Here is a 22,239-nt window from a genome sequence, read left to right as displayed (position 1 = left end):
AAGACTGTGTTTCTTCTGCTTAGAAGGCCCTGCAACTTCAGTATTCTCTATTGACACCACAGAAAAGTATGCCGAATTGTAACGCCTACAGAAATGAAATGGTGTATGACTTTTCGCACCGGGAGTGTCCGAGGAAAAGTTCGGCTCGCCAGATGCAGGTATTTTGATTTGACTCCCATAGGCGACCTGTGCGTCGTGATGAAGATGAAATGATGATGAAGATGACACATACACCCAGCCCCCAATGCCAGCGGAATTAACCAATTATGGTTAAAATTCCCAACCCTGCCGGGAATTGAACCCGGGACCCCTGTGACCAAAGGCCAGCATGCTAACCATTTAGCCACGGTGCTGGATGCCTACAAAGATAATAACTAACAATTAATCTGATGCCCACATGGAGAATATGTTTAAGAACAGCTTAACAACGCACAAATAAGAAGTCTACTTGTTTACATTGATACTGGCGGAAATATGAGCTTTAATATTTGGCACGGAGTGTGACGCACATGTGTTGTCATCGGCACTAAGTGAAAGTGGAGTCATAACGTACGTGTCATCATTGGCTGCAAATGTGTTAAATGTTACCAAAATTGTAACTTTTCAATGCCACTAAAAAGCATATATTTGGTGATGTGTTCAAGTCTTCCTAAAACCATGTTATGGAAATCAAGATGCTACCAAGGGTTGTTCATACGGTTCTTCACTACAATGTGAATAAATTTTATCCATCAATTATTCCTGCACTAACAGGTTAATCACCATATTCTTTAATTCTAACTCTTGATGGTTCAAAAATTTTTATTTGCTATAAGGATCGCAGTGTTTCAGGTGAAATTCAATAAATGTTGTTAGCTCCAGGTTATGAATCATACTGGCACCATTTTAGAAATACATGTTTACATTACTGGAATATTCTACGGGCTCTCTCCCCTCATAATTTTCCAACATATTATTTTATTATGTATATTAAATTACAGTCAACCTGGTGGCCATGATTGTTAAGGCGTTGAAGTCTAAATGGTCTGACACCGTGGTTAGCCGGTTCGAGTCCCGGTGGTTGGAAAAATGTTCACCATCAGAATGTTGGCCAGCAGGGTAGGGGAGATGGTGGTATACAATTTCTAATCACTAGATTGCGTGCCATAAGTTTGGATTAAATTCCAAACCTCTCCGCAGTGCTCATATGGAGTGAGGGCATATGACGCTGTTAATGGTGATTTGTCCGTCGGATGGGGATGTCAAGCGTTGAGCAGACCCCTTGGCGCTATTCGACAGGAGTAGGCTAGTGCTGGCATCTGGTTTCACCCTCACCCTTCCTACTGTCATATATCATGCCATTCATTTTATCTCATTAATTCCACTGATGAGGTTGACGTCAGGAAGGGCATCCGGTTATATAAACCTGCCTGCCACGACAAATTCATCTCACCTCGTATCCAACCCCGTAGAGAAACGGGACCAGGGTTGAAGAAACATGTATTTTAAATTACAGCTTTAAGAGTCTAAAATAAAGACATAGGTTCCTTAAAACACAGAGTGAAAAGAAGTGATGGTTGTGGTTGTTTTTTAAGGGGTAAGACTAAAAGATTATAAACGTCAGAATAAATAGCGGTTGTGTGTTATGGTCTTTTGGTGAAAGTTGAGTTCTCTTCCTATGAAGTCTCAAAGCTCTGAGGTGTTCCTATTGCTGAGCTGGTTATATTTAGGGGTCATTGTACACGTTCCCCAAACTGCTTTCATATTCATATAACAGTAGTATTGATCAACAAAGGACATATCTTCTATTATGTTGTAGATCTGCTAAGCTCATCCCTCACAAGAGTAGAACAGGTTATAAAGTGCTACTGAAAATACAAAACCTTGACCAGTTTGTTCATGGTCTACGTTAATTGCACATAGTTGATTTCTTTGTTTCTAGTATGATTTATCGTTCCCTGTTCAAGAGCATGTGTATCACGTTTAATAATAGTGTTACAGTACTTTCTAGATAGATACATGTTTGAATATACTATTTCTTTAGCAAATGAAAATAAGACTTTCTTTGAATGAGGTGTGTTGTCATGTCCTCCAAAATTCCAGATGATCTTCCTCATTTTTAAAATATTCCAGAATTTCGCCTGTGGTGGGACGTTAATGATGAAGAAGTTTCAATCTATGAAGATGTGACCAACGTTGAACAGCCATGTGCAGAAATCAGTGAAGCCATAGAAATCCTTGTCATGCAATGTTATTTAATTTTGGCCTTGTCATCATTTTACAATTTTATGTAAAACAGGTGTTTGTGAAAACAAAAGGAACATTTAAAGACTGAAGAGCTTATGCAAAAAAAAAAAAAAAAAAAAAAAAAGTGATTTGAGAATTTATGTGAATTAGAAAATGTTAATTAGAATAAGGTTTTTAGAGACTCTCGACAAAGACATTACTGAAGAATATATTGAAAGTATTTTTTTTATTATTGTAACTAATGGGTATGAAGAAGAAGAATTATGTTCAAAGAGATCTGGGTATTTAAAATTTCCTGTAGTTGTTGTGTCATCAGTCTGTTGTAACTTGCATCCAAAATTGATAACCAAATTTTGTGTCAGCTTGTACTGACACGTGGAGGTTTCAATAACGAAATTGCTATGTTTTGTAATCGAACCGTCTAGAACTTGTCCATATACGGAAGTGTATTTTAATTGGTCGAAATAATGACCTTTTTCATTGGTGAATATGGCGATCTGGAGTGTTGTTATTGGCTACTTGTGATCGCTCGATTTCCGGTTTTGGGCTCCTCGTGTGAGCAAGGCATTTGTCGGTGTCTTTGAATTCTGATTGCCTTAGCGGCAGGATGCGCTTTGGGTCCATCCCATCTCGGGACTCCAGCCTTCTGGGGTTACTGGCCTCCCTAGGTATGCGCTACGTTTTTGCTTTTCACTTAAATTCATTCTTGCGTTTTGGCCTTTTCTTATTTAATGTAACTTTAGGTGGTAATGTAAATTTTCCTTCGCGTTACAGAGTTTTCCTCTAGACTTCCATATTTACCAATTTTAATTTTTGAATGACTGTGCCTCGATGGAGAGTCATAGCAGCATTTGTGTTTTTGGAGGTAACTTTTATTTTGTTCTAAATTTGTAACCTATGTAAATTTAACTTTCTTTGAGTTTGCCTCTAGTAGTTCTGAGACAATTTCTGTGTTAAAGTTTGTATAACCCACTATCTGATGAGCTGTAGTATTCAATCTGTCCGTTAGTATGTATTTATGTTCAGTGTTATGTTTTATTTTTTTATTTTTTGCATTATTTGCTGGTCTTATTTTCTCGTTAGGGTGGTCACAGTGTGCTTCCCTTTCCCCACAACAAGATATGATCTCATGACCTAGTAGGGTTTTTTCACGTTTCCACCATGCGAGCATAGTTGTCGTTCGTTAGACCTACAAGTTAAAGTTGTCGCAACTTGAACGTGCCGTAAATTTGAATTTAATTTCATATTTTTATATTATTATTATTATTATTGTGTAGATGCTCTAAGTGCTACACAGAAAATTCAAAATTAGATGGAAGTCTGCCTATTTTTTTCTGCCCTCACTTTACAGACACAAATTACTAGGTAGAAGTATTTTATACAGCTGCACATCATTACAATATTGTGTGTTTAACTTCTTCAACTGCTATTGGTTTTAAAAGAATTTCATACTGATATATTACCTTGAATGAGTTCTTTAACATGCCAATGGTACAGGCCTCTGACATACAAGCACTATTAATGACAGCTGAGTAAACTGGGATAGCAATACACGACCTACCCCATAATTCCTAGGGGCAATCAAAAAATAACATCCTGCTGGAATTTTGAACTTGGTGCAGTCTTCCTATGTCTGATGAGGAACCACATCTATGAGAGCAAGGGAAAAGATGAAGGGGAACAGGGTGATGATTTAGATGTTTAAGCCCCCTTTAAACAACAACAACAACATCAACAACAACAACAACAACAACAACAACAACCGTCGTCGTCGTCCTCGTCATCATCATCATCATCATCATCATCATCATCATCATCATCATCAGAAATGAAAGACCCTTAGATACTGAAAGTTATTCAATTCTACTGCTCAATGTTAATTGTAAGAACATTTAATTTTCATTAAAATAAAAATGAACATATTTCTAACCATCTAACAAAATTTTGATTGGATCTTCTAAAATTTCAAGCTCTATCTTCCAAAATATTTGTAGATCTAGCAACGGTGGAATGATCCATATACACTGATGAAAATAGAAATTGCAACACCCAGAAGGAGTGGTGTGGTGCTACATTGCTGCAATTGAACATGCAGGAAGTGTTCGGTTATGCTTCGATGATTACACTTTCAGGTCCCTCTGACCGCAAGTTTGGACAACAATCAATACAGGATGTGCCCACCATGAGCTGCAATACATAGATGAATTTGTCAAGGCATGGAGTCAATAAGGCCCTGGATCGCTTCCTGAGGAATTGTGGCCCATGCCTGCTGCACTGCACGGGTCAGTTGTTCCAGAGTTGTGGCTGGCTGAGTACGGTTGGCCAGTTGTCGACCCGTCATGTCGCACACATGCTCAATAGGACTGAGGTCCGAGGATCTGGTGAGCCATTCTAAGGTTGTGATGTTGTGGAGAGCTTCTCTGGAGATGCGTGCAGTGTGAACCCGGGCATTGTCCTGCTGAAACATCCCATTAGCAATGTTCGCCATCATAGGGACAACCACTGGATTGAGTAACCTATCACGTACTGTCGAGCAGTCATAGTGCCCTCAACAAGCACTAATTGTGATTTTACATTAAAGCCAATAACTCCCCAGCCTGGGGTTGGCCCTGTGTGCCTCTCGACAATAAGATCTGGGCAGCCCCTCTCCCCGGTACATCGGCGCACACGATTCCGGCGATCACTGCGGGCAAGACAGAAGCACGATTCATCACTAAAGATGACCCTTTGCCATTCGTCGACCCATGTCGATCATTCTCGACACCAGGCCAGCCTTACATGTCGCTGTTGTGGGGTCAATGAAACACCTTCTGCAGGGACACAGGCTTGTAAGCCAGCTGCACGCAGGCGATTACCAACTGTTTGTTGTGTAACGTGGGGTGCCACAGCTGCTCGAATTTGCGCTGCTGTTGCATGGGGTTCCATCCAGGCCATCCGAATGATGCGGCGATCCTTTCTCACAGTTGTCTGTCACGCTGGGCCTGTGCCAAGTCTACAAGTGTGGGTACCTTCATTTGACCACTGCTGCCATACACGTTGTACCGTAGATGCCTGTCGGCCAACACGTGCAGCGACAGTCCTTAGCGATAATCCAGCCTCACACAGCCCAATTATCCAAGCCCTCTCAAACGGCGACAGTTGTTGATAGCGTGTTCTTCTCTGACGTCAAGGCATGTTTGACGGGGAACACTTCACTGCACAGACTGCAAGTCAACTACGCTACACCAGAGTCCGTATACTGGATTTGATTCCTCCGCGACCAATCACATGGGGAGACCTGTAGCAACAATCCAATGGGTCTGAAACTTTGATCGTTTACATACCTACATGGCATCGTTCCATATCTTGAAAATCAACACAAATGACCAATGCCTTCATGGTGTTGCAATTTCCATTTTCTTTCCACCCCCTCATGTCAATGCGAGCTTTGTCTTCATGAAGGGTAACATCATTCCTTACATTTTGCATTGTGTACCACAGTTCATAGAGGTGATGGAAATGATGAATTGTGAGGGATATGTTCATATGTCATATCAAGCTGGCTGACTAAGATTTAGAAAACTCTTCATGAAGAATGGCATAATCTCCTACAAAATACTACATAATTGCCAGCAGACCAAGTGAGATGTAAACTATTATTTTGTATTTATTTATTCACTTTGAGTGTATACATGTTTTTCAGTGTTCAGTATGTCAAACTAGCTTTGTAGGAAGTGAAATGAAATAGTGCTGAAAGAACTGAATGTAGAGTAATACGTCCCCAACTTACTGTAGTATTTTGTTTTAAATTATAGTTATTTTATGAACAAAAGTATAACTGATACACTAAAGATGTGATAATCAATAGCACGTATGAGGGCTGAGTAAGATTTGATCATTCATATTTAATATGAATTAACTTACATTAAAAAATAAAATAAAAATTTTAAAAAATGCTGGAGAGGTATGAAGCCAATTGCACAAAAATTTGAGCTTAATTACACCATAAACTTCAGGCTGCTCCTCAAACTACTAGTCAATGGAACTGCCTGATCACATGGCTATTCTCCTTCACTGGACCTGCTTCCTCTTTTCCAATTTCAATATATTTATCCTGAACCGTATGGTTTTTACAGATATATTACTGGAGAGAACTCAAGAGATGGATTTGCATATTTCCATGTGAAATGTGCTGTAAATAACATTCACATGTATATGACGAGGTGTGATGAAAATAAAGGTTGGATAGATTAATTATAAAAATAAAACAAATGCAAACAAAGAGATACATCAGTATCAAATATCTAATAACTGTTTAGAAACGTCAGAAGAACAAGATTCCAACTAAATAAAATGTTCTCTTTTTGAGATTTAACAGAATTTACTCTTGCATTGCAAGATCACTGTTTGGTGTTCTCTTCCACACAGTCAAACCACAATGTTATGACCACCTGTTAGTATCCAGAGTAATTGCCCTTCGCAGCAAGGACAGTAGCTAGATGTACTGGGAGTGACTCGGTCGGGTCTCAATGGGTATCTGGAGCCATGCTGTCTGCAGTGTATCCCACAAATGTTGAACGGTGTGCGGTGGAGGAGACAGTGAAAACTACTGAGGTGATGTTTAACTGGATTGAGAATGGGGCTGTTTGGGGGCCAGGGAAGAACCTTGAAGTCGTCATCGTACTCTTCCAGCCACATGCGACACTTCTAGCTGTGTGGCAAGGTACATTATTGTGCTGGAAGATCCCATCCAATCATCATATACAGGTGTACATGATCACCAAGGATGGATTCATAACCAAATCGATAAAGAATGCCTTTCACATCGATGATAGGACCTAGAGAATACCACGAGAACATCCGTAGACCATAACACTGTCCCCACTACTTTGTGTTTGTCCAGCAATGGTTGCAGGGTGTTGGTTGTCCAACATTTCTCGCTGGATACACAGACGAAAATATGACTCAATGGAAAGGCTACTTGTCTATGAGGAATGGTCCAGTTGTCATACTATCAAGAAAATTACAGTAGTTTTTGTTGGTACACCTGTGCAGTCACCTGCTGTCTACTCCAGAGCCCCATTCGCAAAAGGATTTGCTGAGCTGTTGTGGCAGAAACAGTATCTGGGTACCCTTGGTTCTTTTAGATGGTTAGCTGTTTCACTGTAACCAGTCAGTGGGCCTTCACACAGTCGTCGACATTCAGCTAGGACATCAATGGCGCATGGCAGTTTCCACGGTAGTTATTTCCAATGGCACCATTCGTTTGTTCACAAAACAACTTTATCACAGAAGTATACAAGTAGTTCACAAACTTTTTTTTTTTTTTTTTTACAATTTGCTTTATGTCACACTGACACACATAGGTCTTATGGCGACAATGAAATAGGAAAGGGCTATGAGTGGGAAAGAAGCGGCTGTGGTCTCCAGCATTTGCCTGGTGTGAAAATAGGAAACCACAGAAAACTATCTTCAGGGCTGCCGACAGTGGGATTCAAACTCACAGTTTACAAACGTTGCTGTTTCCAAAATTCTTCCCCCACTTGAGCTGAAAGCTGAAGATCATCCCGTTTTGCCATTTTGTTAAATCTCTTCCTGTCCTTTGTCCATGACAACAAGAAGTGCAGCCAGCCTGTTGATTGCATTATATACACACTTCACCAGCCCAAGTCACAGGGCACGTGCTGCGGATGGCATTTCTAGCAGGTGCTCATAATAGTGATATTCAACTGTATATATTCTGGAGTTAATTCTGTTTTAGAAATATCAATAAGAAGGAACAGAGTTTCTTATGTCTTTTATCTGAGACAGTCATTCACAGAACCTCTTGAGGAGATTTTGATGGATGACAATTCTTAACATTTCACCAAACTTGAAATATCTTACTACTGAAGTAGTTCTTAGAGACGAGGAAAAGAATATGATCCTTAAAAAAAATAACAAATCTAATTTCTTCCTATTGAAGCAGCTCTTGGAGATGAGGAAAAGAAGTAGTGAGAAAGGAACCAATTCAGTACCGGTAAATTAATCTTGGTCTAGTACAAAACATTAAATTTCATGAATCAGTATTTCTCATAACGTTTCCATTACTTTATAAGCTCATGTCATTTCTTATCCTTATACCTCATGCACTAATCAAAGGAAAGAAAGAGGAAGAAGTATTATTATGGGAAGTCGTTGCACACATGGTAAGAAGGTAAGACGCAAGCCTGTAGCTTTTCCCTATGAAGCTGAAGGAAGCATGCAAATGGGAAGTGTGTTGACGTTGCACTGATCTTACTTGTGTCGTGCGGAGGAATCTTCCAGCTTCTGAGTGAGGGTACGACATTCATCTTTCAGTTTTTCCATGAGTTGGTTCTGGGACTGAATCATGCTCTCTAGTTCCGCAACAGTACTGACTGAAACGGTAGCCACATATTAACTTACGTTTGTCTTCAGGGGTCTTTTCTCCCTCTAATGGCTCTTAAATGGACATATAATAGTAGAATGTATAAAGTAACTCATAAAAATTCATTTAAAATTTTACATGAACTCTCTAAAAATTGCCTAAAATAACAAAAGAGAGAAAAAAAATCATTTAGATCTTGATTATGGGGAAAGTTAAAAGTGAGCCTCACTGTCTGATTTATATTAAAATATACAGACATACAGAGTCCTATTATGGAGAACTGGAAATTGTGTATATAAAGAGAATATAAATTTTTTGGGAATAGGCCTATATATTTTTTATTGCCGTGCCTGTATTAGTGTATCCTCAGTTCTCTATATCACAAAAATAATTTAAATATGAGTATATTTTAATCAAGAGAAGGAATAATAATAATAATAATAATAATAATAATAATAATAATAATAATAATAATAATAATAATAATAATAATAATAATAATAATAATAATGCTGAAAACTTGGTACATAAAAAATAATCTTGATGTTTTTTACATATTAAGGGCTGGAACATAGCTATTCATTTATTCATTTGCAAGGCAGTGAGGAACACAATAGGGAACATGCATAGGTTATTCAAAATCAAAATAAAATAAATTTTAAGTAAGAATGATGACATAACCAAACAGAAAGTGCAAAACACTTGAAGTTTTATTCAAATTGCTATTAGGCACAACAATTTTCAATGGCATTTTGTGCAGGCAAGTTTATCATGGGAAATTTTTTACAGAATTCTGTTGGAAAAGTCAAGGAATTTCCACAAATAAGCTGCTTACTGGCAGTAATATTTCATATGCAAGCAGAGGAGCTTATGAGGTTTGTTTAACTTCAGGAAAAAAAAGTGAACAATTCTTTAATTTTTAAATTGTTCGTGTGTCGCAGTAGTACGTGCAGTCAATTGAAAAACAGACAATATTCAGCTAATATTCAACTGCAAAGTTTGCAACAGATGTGTATACAAATATATATGTAGATAAGCCAAATAATAATTATCACTGCACCAATGTATGGTGCCAAGAAATGAGGGCATAAACTCTATTAGGCCTCGGAAGGTGTTGTGTATTGTCTGGTACTAGGATGTTTCTATAAGAACCTTTAGTTGCAAAGCTGTACTGCTATTGAATGGACTGTTTCCAACACATCCCACAGACTTGACTAGATTGAGACCTGGAAAATCCGATAGTCGGAGTACCACCATCAACTCTTCATTATATTTCTTACAATATTAATGAACAATCTGTATAGCAACAAATAGGAGCCCTCTGAACTGAAGGCCAATATGCAGACAATTTAGCCAAGGAGCAGGACACTCTCCATAACTGTGACCACATCAAGATACTCAGACAAAATATTGTTCTAAGGCCCAATCACAAAGGGGTTTCTCTATAAACAACAATATTTAAGTACAAGGAATAAACCAAATTACTGCCCACAATTATTAGGTACTTCTTCCTTCTGGCCTCCTCCTTAATTTATTAGGGTTGGCAATCGATTTAGAATTGGACCAGTTTCACAGATGGGTGCCCTTCCTGACACCAATGCTGTGTGGAGGGATATATTCACTAATACGTGTTTCTGTGGTGATTGGTAGTGCAGTGTGTTGTATGAAGAGAAGTGTATTAAGATGAACACAAACATCCATTCCTCAAGCCAGAGGAGTTAACTATACACAATTAAAATCCCTGTTCAGAATGGGGTTCAAACAAGGAGTGCTCTGAACTCAGCAGCTTATTGAAGGTAAGTGGTTTTGCTCTCTTTAGACACTTGCCATTATGTACTTGCTGACACTGACTGTGAGAGACAAGCACTGCAGTTTGTAATTACTGTACTTTGACCTCTTCAACTTGCCATAAGCTTTAATCCCATTCAGAGTCTTGGAAACCCTTACACCAACTGCATCTTCTGACTTCCTAAATACTGTACAATATAATTTGAACATGCAAAGCAATGCACATGAAGAATTTTCTCTGGTTGCTAGTACCCAACTGTGCAGGTCTGAGGAAGCTCAACTAACTATCCTGCCACAAACACATTGCTTGTAAGAGCTCCTTCACCTTCTACAAAATAAGAAGTGGAAGAGTGGATAATTGTCTTAACCTTAAATGCAACCAAGAAACCCCTATTTTAAAAACATAAAGCCAATGACTAACCATGCCATTCAGACCAGTAGATCAGCACCGAGATGGGAGATGAAAGGTTCATATAAGTTCTAATTGAAAATGATCTATAATATATATATTTTTTGGCTACTTCTTTAACGTCACACTAACACATCAAAGGTTTTCAGTGATGGAGGGATGGGGAGGGATTAGGATTGGGAAGGTAGTAGCTGTGGCCTTAATTAAAATACAGCCCCAGCATTTGCTTGGTGTGAAAATGGGAAACCACAGAAAAACTATCTTCAGGGCTGCCAACAGTGGGATTCGAACCCACTATTGTATCTTTACTATTCTGGAATGTTCAGTCATTTGCTCTAAATGAGAGTGTCACTTGTGTGACATACATGTGTATATGTAATCTCCTGTCTTACTTATCTACCACTCATTTACAAATGATCAGAAAACTGAGCATTATGCCATTACATGATCAACAATCTCATTAAAGAGGGCAAAAAATGCAATTCTATCTGGAGAGAAAGAGAATTTGTTACGATGTACAGAAACAGATTTATATACCAAATACTGTGTTTTCTCAAAACCACTTCCAAAGCTAGTTACCTGCAAGCTAGGTGACAATCATCAATTACTCAATTTTTTAAATTTTTTTTGTGGTAATATAGAATATAGTTGATGAAACAACTGTGTAAAATGTTACTTACACATCCCCATGTCATTTGCAACATTAAATTATGAGTACAAAGTAAATAGATCAAGTGAAAAAGGAATGAATAACTTCTGCTAACTGATATTTTTCAGTTAAAAGATGTGTCACTCAGTAAAAGAAAGTAATTAAAAATTAAAAGAATCAGAATACTTTTCTTTTTGTAAATAACAACTAAGCAGTAAGTAAACAATGACATCTATCAAAGGAATTCAGTTCCTCGTTTTTGCTTCAAGTACCTAGGATGGCAGCTTGGACTCAGAAACTGCCCACAGGATATATGCTGGATCGATAAACTAGAGAAAGGTGTCCGGAGTGCTTTGCGATATCATTTTTTTTTTACAACTGGCTTTACGTTGCACCAATACAGATACATTTTATGGCGACTATGGAATAGGAGAAGGCTAGGATTGGGAAGGAAGCAGCCATGGCCTTAATTAAGGTACAACACCAGCATTTGTGGAGTGTGAAAATGGACAACAATGGAAAACCATCTTCAGTGCTGCCACCAGTGGGGTTCGAACCCACTTTCCAATAGAAGGATAAATGTGAAATTGAAAGTAAAGGTCTATAAATCGGTTGCAGGACCTAAAATGTTGTATGCTGCAGAGGCATGGGTGGGGTTTAAATTCGCTATCTCCCAAAATGCAAGCGTATAAATTAACATGACACATACCGAATAGTCAACTTGCTCAGAAATATAACTGACATACAAGGAATATTGATGGGGATATACTATTTGCAATAGTGTTGTGTTTTTTCTCACAGAGGCACATAGAGGTATTCATTTCACTTCATACTAGCAGCAGTTCTTTTAACTGTACAATATCTGAGAAAAATAACATTATCTATATCTATCGTACCAAAGTTATGACAGGCATCATATGCAAAAATAATCACTCTTTCGTTCTAGAAAACTGTCATAAGTGTAACTTCTTTCTTTCTTTCTTTCTTTCTTTCTTGCAAATAATCATAAATGCCGTTATATCATTTCAGCATACTGTACATAGTCAGTCAAGAATATTGACACTTCTCACTTGTGATTTATTTAATTGAAACTCTGTGAAAATGTGATGTAATATATGCTAAATTTTATCATGTAGAAATAGTCTGATAAAATATTATCCTTGATTTGATATGGTATCTTAAATTATGCATTCTCGGAAATGTTCATTTTTGAGTTGTGTCAAAATTCTTGCGGAGGTGTGATATCTGGACTCTCCTACCATTTCAAAGTACGACAGTAAGTGCAAGGGGTCCACTATCTGATGTTGACAGTTTTATCATTTGAATAGTTCAATGTACAGTTATTGCTAAATGCTGTTCCAAGTTTTATTTATCCAGGGTTGTAGCTATTTTCACTGTGTGGACTGTCAAGAAAATATGTATTGTTTTAAACCATGGTTTTGTGTACATCTGGGTTGCTTTTCAATCACCACTGATCTGCATTTACGGTTGTTGCCCAGGTGACAGATTCACTATCAGTTGTTTACACAGTCTTTTCTAAAATGAATTCAAAGTAATTGGAAATTTATCAAACATCTCCCTTATAAATTATTCCAATCCCTAATTCCTCTAACTACAAACAAGTATTTACCCCAGCCTGTTCTCCTGAATTCCAATTTTATCTTCATACTACTTTCCTACTTTTAAAAACTTCACTGAAGCTTATTTGTCTACTAATGTCATTCCAAGCCATCTCTCCAGTGACAGCTCGAAACATTATTATGCTAAGTAGATCTATTTGTCTCCTTACTTCCAAGTCTTCCCAGCACAAAGTTTGCAACATTTTGATTTTGATAACACTATTCTTTTGTCAGAAATCACCCCCCCCCCCCAAAAAAAAAAATTTAAAAAAAAATTGATTACCGAAGTGTTAGAAAAGACCAATTATTTTACCATATCAACACTGTTTGATAGTGCTATATTTCTCCTGTGGCCTGAGGGCATCAAACGTGACAATGTACTTTTACTTTTAATTGATGCTGCAAGCAGCTAATTCATTGAAGGCACTCTATTCTAAAATGGTCCATGTTACATGCCTTGCCCATGGACCGCACAGAGTTTGTGAAGAAGTAAGGGCTCTTTACCCCAGTCTAGACAGGCTTATAGTAAACGTTAAGAAAGTTTTCTTAAAAGCACCCTCGCGAGTCACACGTTTCAGAGCTGAAGCTCCAGACATTGCATTACCTCCACAACCTATTATAAAACGCTGGGACACGTGGTTAAACGCGTGTATGTATTATTGCGAAAACTTCAAGTTAGTGAAGGAAATAGTGCAGAGTTTTGACAGTGAAGAAGCTGCAGTAATAAAAATTTCCTAGGACATGCTATCTGAACCAAACACTTGAAGGTAGTTTGGCATTCATAAAATCAAATTTCGCCTTATTGACAGCAACAATCGCATCGTTGGAGGATACGGGCGAAGAAATGGTCTATTCCATTTCCTTAATCAACCAGGTGGAAACTAGTCTTAGCAACAATCATGGCAAAATTGCTGCGGGTATTGCATCAAAACTGAAAAAAGTGCTGGACAAAAACACCGGGTATAAAACATTATGCAAAATCTCAGATATTCTTTCTGGTGAAAACTACTGCATGGATGGGATTGAGGAGGATTTATCAGCAAACGACCTTCCTCACTTCAAGTATGCTCCGATCACATCAGTTGATGTTGAACGCAGCTTTTTGAGATATAAAAACTTGTTGGCTGATAACCGCAGATCATTTACATTTGACAATATCAGAATGATTTTGTAGTGCAGTGCAACTCAGCCTAAAGTAAACATAAACCTTTAGTTAAGTGCTAGAAATCTATTTTGATTAACTTTTCAATTTGAGCTTAAGATGTAATTTTTGAAATATTTGTGAGTTTATTATTATAAGATCATTTTCTCCATTTTATAGTATATTTTTCAAATTTTTAGGTCATTTATTGAGGTCATTTTCGAAAATTTTAAGCACATTTGAACTCTTTTTACGGCATCAACATCTGGGCTGTAGTTATGATCATCATCATTTGACATCACAGACAATGCTGACTTACTTTGACTTATATCTTGTGTCCGCTTTCAGAGCAAAGGGCTGCAACAAAAGTCCTCCATTGGTTCTGTCTCCAGGCCATCCAGTTTCTCTTTGTTGCAGTTTCAGTAACAAAGTTTTCTCAGAGATGCGGGTTATTGGCCTACAGACCCCAAAGCACAGTGGTGGGCTGCCCCTTTAGTGTCTGTGCCTGCCCTCTGATTACTTCATGATTTGGTGTTCGTCGCTACTCCCTGTTCATACTGTTGTCAATTTAGATCTCCACAGGGTATAACCAGAGTCCCTCCTCCTTTCTCAACCGGGCTTGGGACTGGCTAAGGCGGAGTTAGACAATGTCATCAATATTTTTTTAAATTAATTTTTTATTTTTACAATTTGGTATACGTTGCACCAACAGATAGGTCTTATGGCGTCTATGGGATAGGAAAGTGGTACGAGTGGGAAGGAAGCAGCTGTGGCCTTAATTAAGGTACAGCCCCAGCATTTGCCCATGGAAAACCATCTTCACAATGCCTTCAACATGTAGTTCCGTCTCCTGACCATCCAGTTTCTCTTTCTTGCAGTATCAGTAACAATGTTTTCTCGGATGCGGGTTATTGATGGCAGTGTGCATGAAGGTGTGCCACAGCCACACCATCAACCAAGATATGTTCCGCATTTGTAATACTCCTACCGTATTAAATAATTTGCAAATTAACTGAAAAAACTGAAAGCCAATACCTAAATTAAGAGTCCAGGAAGAGTAACACCTATTTAATTTCAAATTATGTAGACAGAAAACAATGTAGCAAACTGTTGTTGAGTCATCAAGAAAATAATCTAGATAAGGGATACAACAGACACTAAAATCACAGTAAAAAAGTGGAGCTGTAGTTTGTAAAGTATGAAAACTTGAAATCCTAACCTAGATGCATCTTAGATGAGTACAATTAAATCTACATGCCAGCAAGGTGCTTTTGCTGTGAAAATGAAGTGTGTTATGAGCAGCAGATACAAGCATCTTTCCGATTGCCCTGTTTGCTGAAAGATTTCACTTACAGTCAGCAATAATTTCAAATTTTGCTGTAGGAGTTTCTAAGTTGCACCAATGTGCTTACTAACAGTGATATGGACTGCTTATTTCTTTTAAATAAATGCTTGACTACAAAGGAAATAGGGAACAGCAACTTACCAGGTTAGAAAGCAGCTGACAGCACACATACTGAAGTAAAATATTACTGGTACAAAACTATCAGTACAAACTTCACCAGTGAAGGAGGAAAAAAAAAAAAAAAAAAAAAAAAGTGATTCTTCAGATTGTTACGTATTTGGATGCTGTTAGAGGGAAGAAGGAAAAAGACTATGGCAAATTAGAGTAGTTATCTGATGTTAAGGCTAAATGTTTCCATGAACCCAAGCATTGCCTGGTTTCTTTCCTTGGAGTCCCTTAGGAAGAAGAGGTGGAAAGAATGGTGGCAAATATTTCAGGACTTTGACAATGAAACAATTTATTGTCAAATAATAATCAGTGGGCATGGATGTGATTGGGAAAAGGAAAATCAGCATTATAAGATTGGCAGATACTATGATTATCACGTAACTATTTGTTTTGGATATTAGTTGTTGTTCTGGTGCCGTTTCCTCACAGAAGGTTGGCGACCATTATGAAATAATTTATGCTATTTTGGGTTTCCCATACCAGAGTTGAAGTTTAATGGCTATCATAAACCACTGCCAGAGGTTCTGCATCCAAGATGATCTGCTCCACTCATGTCCACGATTCCCTTCTATGATCAGTTATATCAAGCTGGATTTGTTATTTCTGGGATGTGACTGAAATAGGCTGATAACCTGGAGTGGGTTAAGACTTCACATGACTTCCTGGCACAACAGAGTATCTCCTTACTGGTGATTTTTTTTTTTAGTGGCTTTACGTCACTCCGAAACAGATAGGTCTAATACCAATATAAATGGTCTGTTATTGGACATTATAAATTTTCCAGCTAACTCTTTCCTGGTTGCCAGCGTTTCACCTCAGTGTTTCATCCTGTGACACCGTAAAGTAGAATTGGTAACACATAACACTTCACGACACACCAATGAATTTCGTATGGGAATCAATATCTATATCAACAAATAGGTCTTATGGCGATGATGGAATAGGAAAGGGCTAGGAATTGAGAGGAAGCAGCTGTGGCCTTAATTAAGGTTGAAAATGGGAAACCATGGAAAACCATCTTCAGGGCTGCCGACATTGGGATTTGAACCCACTATCTCCCAGATGCAAGCTCACAGCTGCGCACCCCTAACCGCATGGTCAGCCTCGCTCGGTTTGCTGGAATGTGATCGGGTTCTTTAACATTCTGCAATACATCCACTTTCCAAAGACCTGCAGTTGATTCACTGACGGAGCCTTTATAGTTCATCCTGTGACACCGTAAAGTAGAATTGGTAACACATAACACTTCACGACACACCAACAAATTTTGAATCGGAGGTCTCAATTGCACACAAGATTTTTTAAATTATTATTATTATTATTTTTTACAATTTGCTTTATGTCGCACTGACACAGATAGGTCTTATGGTGATGATGGGATAGGAAAGGGCTAGGAGTGGGAAGGGAGCGGCCGTGGCTTTAATTAAGGTGCCGGGTGTGAAAATGGAAAACCATTTTCAGAGCTGCTGACAGTGGGGTTCAAACTCACTATTTCCAAAATGCAAGCTCACAGCTGTGTGACCCTAACTACACGGCCAACTCACTCGGTACAAACTGCTTTAATTTCAGAAACACATTTCTTGCAATACTGATTCTGTTTTTGATCCTACATCCCATTCTTGTTTTAGTCAACATACCAGTAGAGTTGGGAAGTAACTGAGTAAAAGTAATTGAATTACTTGTAATGATTACAATCAAAGTAATTTTTACTTGTCATTTTTTTTTTTTACAAAATGTAACTTTTACTTGTAATTTATTTCTTGAAATAAAATTATAATTATTCCTTTCTAGTAATCACTACATGCTAGTAATTGAAATGCATTGCACAGAAGCAGAAACGAAGAAATAAATGATGATGGAAATAACTTTCTCTGTTCTACTACAGCAGAATACTTACACTAGCAATGTAATTAAAATTACACACAGGTATTCCTTTAAGTGTTCCTGTAGGGTGCCTTCTCAGTAAATGCAAAGATATACTTTCTCCGAAAGACGTCAAGGCTTACCGATGAGAAAATCTAATGGTATTAAAATTACGTCCAACTGAAGAACTGAATTTTAACCCATGTTCCTTATGAAACGTTTTAATACAACATGTAACATTAGATTTTAAGACTAAGTTTCATAATTGCTAGGACACAACATGTGAATAAATGTCAATTTTAGATAACATGGCTGAAGATGACCTATGTTTAAGGTCGAAACTAGTCCCACAAGTGTGATGTTTGTATAGTCACATCAATAAAATGTGTATTGATTAGGTGGATATTCCTTTTCATCCTATTGTAATTGCTCATCAGTACAGATGAACATGAAGATTATTTCATATGAAACAAGGATGCGAGAAAGTTAAAAGCTTGCATCTAATTTTGTTCTTGTGAAAAGAAAAGTAAGGTAGAGTTGATTAAGAAGTATACCGGCCTTGATTTCTTAATGAACTGAAGCCTGAATTCTTCACCAGGTCGAATTCCTAAATTTGGGGGCAAGTTCTGGTGGTACGGAGGCATACTTCAGGTGATGAGCAAATCTATCTGTCTACATGGCAAGAGTGGAAAAGGATAATAATAGATTGACAAACTGCACTGAGCAGCCAAAATTCATGGGAAGACACTGAATGTGATGTTAATAACGAGTTGCTCCTCCGCGAGCCCTCAAAACGGCAGCAATATTGCAAGGCATCAACTCTACATAGTACTGGAATCATTCTGGAGCGATCTGGACCCACGCATCTTGCACTGCTATCCACAACTGGTCTTGTGTAGTTGGTGCGGGGATCATGGGGCGTACACTAGCATTGACAGCATCCCACAAATGCTCGACTGGCTTAAGATCGGGGGACCTGGAGGGCCAATTCATTGTCGTAACATCACTGGAGTGCTCCTCCAACCACCTTCGTGCCATCACAGAATGGTGACATGGCGCATTGTCCTGTTGAAATATGGCATCTCCATGAGGGTACTCTAGAGCCAGAAAGGGATGCAGATGGTCTGAAAGAATGTCCACGTAACAAGCACCTGTCAGTGCTCCCTGCAGCCGGATAATGGGGCCTAATTGCGACTATGACAATGCCGCCCAGACCAGAACTGAGCCACCTCCCGCCTGGACAAAAACTTGTTAACACGCAGGATCCATAACTTCGTGGGGCACTCTCATGTGCCCATTAGCTCAATACAACTGGAAATGGGATCCATCGGACTATACCACACATCGCCACTGTTTCAGGGTCCATTGGCGATGTTGACAGGCCCATGCACGTCATTGAGCTCTGTGTTGAGGTGTCAGCAAAGGGACACAAGTTGGTCGTCGGCTGGTGAAGCCTATTATTATCATTATTACCATCATCTTCATCGTTGTTACCATGTCACTGGTTTCTAAATGCAGGCGCCTCGGAATGCCCGCGTCGTTGCTCCAAGGTCTCGGTGAAGCCTATGCTGTGCAGTTGCCTTCTTACAGTCCTGGCAGAAATGGGTTCTTGACTCCCAACATTTAATTGGGTGGTGATTTGACTCACAGTAGCCCATCGAGCGCCCAGTATAGTTATGTGGAGGCGACACGATGTCCATTCATTAAACATCTGTGGTCTTCCCATGCGGCGGTTTATATGGGTGGTAACATTCTCTCTGTGATATTGAAGATCCATCTTTGACACTGTTGACCACGGAAACTCGAATTTGTGTGTAATCTCCGCAAAGCTATGACCCATGTGCCATGCGCCATGATCATCCCACTTCAAAGTCTGTTAACTCGCAATGTGTTGCCATCTTCACGCCACTGGTGTCTGTTACAGACTGCTCAGTTACGCCGCATCCAGCCGCAATGCTCAGAGGTCATACAAGGCACATTTTCTAATGGGACGCCCCTTCCCATGACTTTTAAGTCACTCAGTGTATATTCAAAACATTAAAATCCACTTCTAACAGTCTCCTATTGGTCACCAGTCCCCCAAACCCAAAATTCCTTAACTTTCTTAACTGAATAAAATCTGATGAAACATGAGGATTACAGATGAAATCTGTTTCCTGTGATACCATGACCCTAACTTCCTTGACCCCTTCCTGGGCTGCCGTAACTCCAATTACAGCATTATTTTTGAAAAGCCAAAATTTTTTTATTTCTCAAACTTTCCTTGACACCTCCCTAATGGTAGAATAGACAATACACCAATCACTGGTGAGCTTCAGCATTTTAACACTTTCAGATGACACTGAATTCATCCAGTATTGAACCTGCTAGCTTTAGAACAAAAAGATGTTGACTAAAGGACTATGCCACTAAGGCTGGTGTCTCACACCTAGGTGGTAAAAATAGTACCTGAAAATCTACTAACACTAACCTTCCAATCATTACTGGGTCTATCAAATTCATGTTTGACAAGTGTTTCTCTGCCAGAGTCTGAAACGTTTATCCCCACTACTAACAACATACAACCACTATTTACCTTTCTATTTTACCTCTCCCAACCACACATGCAACATCCAGATGCACAACAGTACAAAACAAAATCCTCTTCCCTCCTCCATCAAGAAGGTTACAGAGGAAAGTTTTGATTAATATGACTATCTTTTGAATGTATGCTATCGACTACATTCCTACCTGGTAAGTAGCTGCTCTTCATCCGTTTCATTATAAAATAGGGTTGCCAATGAAAATAATAAAACATTCACTGGCTATGTCAAAGTTGAAATACAAATTTCAAGATTCTGAAAGACAACCACATAGTGTTTTCCAAATAGATTTCATGACACATTGATCACTCACTAACTTAAATTTGTTTAATTCAAAATCTACACATCTAAACTTGTAAGGGCAATATTTTGGGGTATTAATCCATTCCAGGCAAAATCAAGACCATATCCATGGCTTTTAACTATCACATCTGTCTGTTCCATTGATCATGAAAACAGCTGAATACATTTTGCCCAAATCATATTTAGAGTCTTCTCTTTTAGGAGCAGATTTTAAGATATGAGACATGATCTCAATATCATTTCTGAAGACAAAAACAGTTATTTAATGCTTTCTAATGTATTACTACTCAATACACTTTGTACAAAAGACCATTTACTCAAAACAATTTTGTGCTTAATAGTTTACTGAGAAGAACATGATTATACTGTATATCGTCTTGCACTCAATTTCTAATGTTTAATCATACTTCTTAAAGGAGATAAAAAAGAAGTAGGGAACTATAATTTTTTCCGATATAACATAAGGTGAAATCAGGACAAAAGCGACAATCTGATCAACATAAACTACTGAATTGATTGAGAATCAAACTACCTAATCAGGTTCCTAGAGTTTCTTGTGGGGTCAGCTATGATGGCACAGTGGATTCTACTGTCATTATATTCTCAGACACCCTGTGATAGTAAAATTAAATCAGATGGAATTCTGCCAGAAAAAATTTCATCTCCACTTCTGTGAAAGATTCACATGAAAGAAACTGTATGCATAAATTTTGACATTCTGTATACCCTAAAACCACACAATACATACGATACAAGGAAACAGCTACTGAAGGAACTGTATCATTCAACGTCAGTAATTTAAGATCACAGTTCAAATCCAGTAGAGATAGCTAAATGTTTCAGACACGAGGAAAAAAAAAAAAAAAAAGTTAGTTTTCACGTTGTTCTATATCGGCATGTAGAAGATCTTTGGTGAAACATTCTGCGTTTACCCAAGCAAATTAATTAAAACTCAGCGACAGAGGGAATACTATAGCGTGTTTCGTGCCCTCTGTCGCAAGTTGTTTATATTCCCTCAATGTCCCTAACAATGGAATACACTCAGTTCATGATTCAATTAAATAGACCGATAAAACCTACATCATTATGCAAAATGCATGCATGAGTGTATGTAGTTTTGCAGAATTCTCAACTTCTTGAAACCACAATTATAGAGTTTTTATAAAACAAACATTAGAAATGGATCCCTGGCTCTCAAATTATATAGTACTCCATGATTTTAATAAATGCATAAGCCGACTTTTGAAAAAATTGTATAGGATTTTGGGCTTATGCCGTGTCAAGAAAATAAGGTGAAATTCTTTACGTTTCGCAGAGAACTGTGCTCTGCGTCATCAGAAGAAATCTCAACTGTCCACAAGAAAGGCTTCTTAAACAATGACTCTTTGAATTTAGACATTATAATAGAAGTGGAAATGGTACATTCGTTCGCCACCAGATGGCTCCCAGGATGTGGCACAGTGCTAGCGTTCGAAGTGGAAGCTGACTGAACCATCAGAATCAGTCTAAGAGGTTCACATAATACGCTAGCGCTGTGCCTCATCCTGGGAGCCATCTGGTGGCGAATGAACATACCTTTTCCACTCTTATTATAACATCTAAATTAAAAGAGTCAATGTTTAAGAAGCCTTTCTCGTCGACAGTCGAGATTTCTTCTGATGACACAGAGCACAGTTCTCTGCGAAACGTAAAGAATTTTACCTTATTTTCTTGAGACGGCATAAGCCCAAAAGCCTATATAGTATCATGTCTATCAGTACGGGCCGTGAAAGCATCAAT

The 22,239-nt window shown here is 38.4% G+C and overlaps 1 protein-coding gene across 3 annotated transcripts in view; it reads right to left on the bottom strand.

Moving 5' to 3' along the window:
* Window positions 1–22,239, bottom strand: part of LOC136876967 (uro-adherence factor A) — a 203,144-nt gene that overhangs the window by 33,032 nt on the left and 147,873 nt on the right. For all 3 annotated transcript variants that reach the window (XM_067150737.2, XM_067150739.2, XM_067150738.2), the window contains exon 10: window positions 8,486–8,603. In XM_067150737.2, the coding sequence (XP_067006838.2) occupies window positions 8,486–8,603 (118 nt within the window). The remainder of the gene's footprint in view (window positions 1–8,485; window positions 8,604–22,239) is intronic.

Source organism: Anabrus simplex, chromosome 7 (genome assembly GCF_040414725.1).
Source record: "Anabrus simplex isolate iqAnaSimp1 chromosome 7, ASM4041472v1, whole genome shotgun sequence".
NCBI classification, from domain to species: domain Eukaryota; kingdom Metazoa; phylum Arthropoda; class Insecta; order Orthoptera; family Tettigoniidae; genus Anabrus; species Anabrus simplex.
This window is presented reverse-complemented; position numbering and strand designations above follow the sequence as displayed.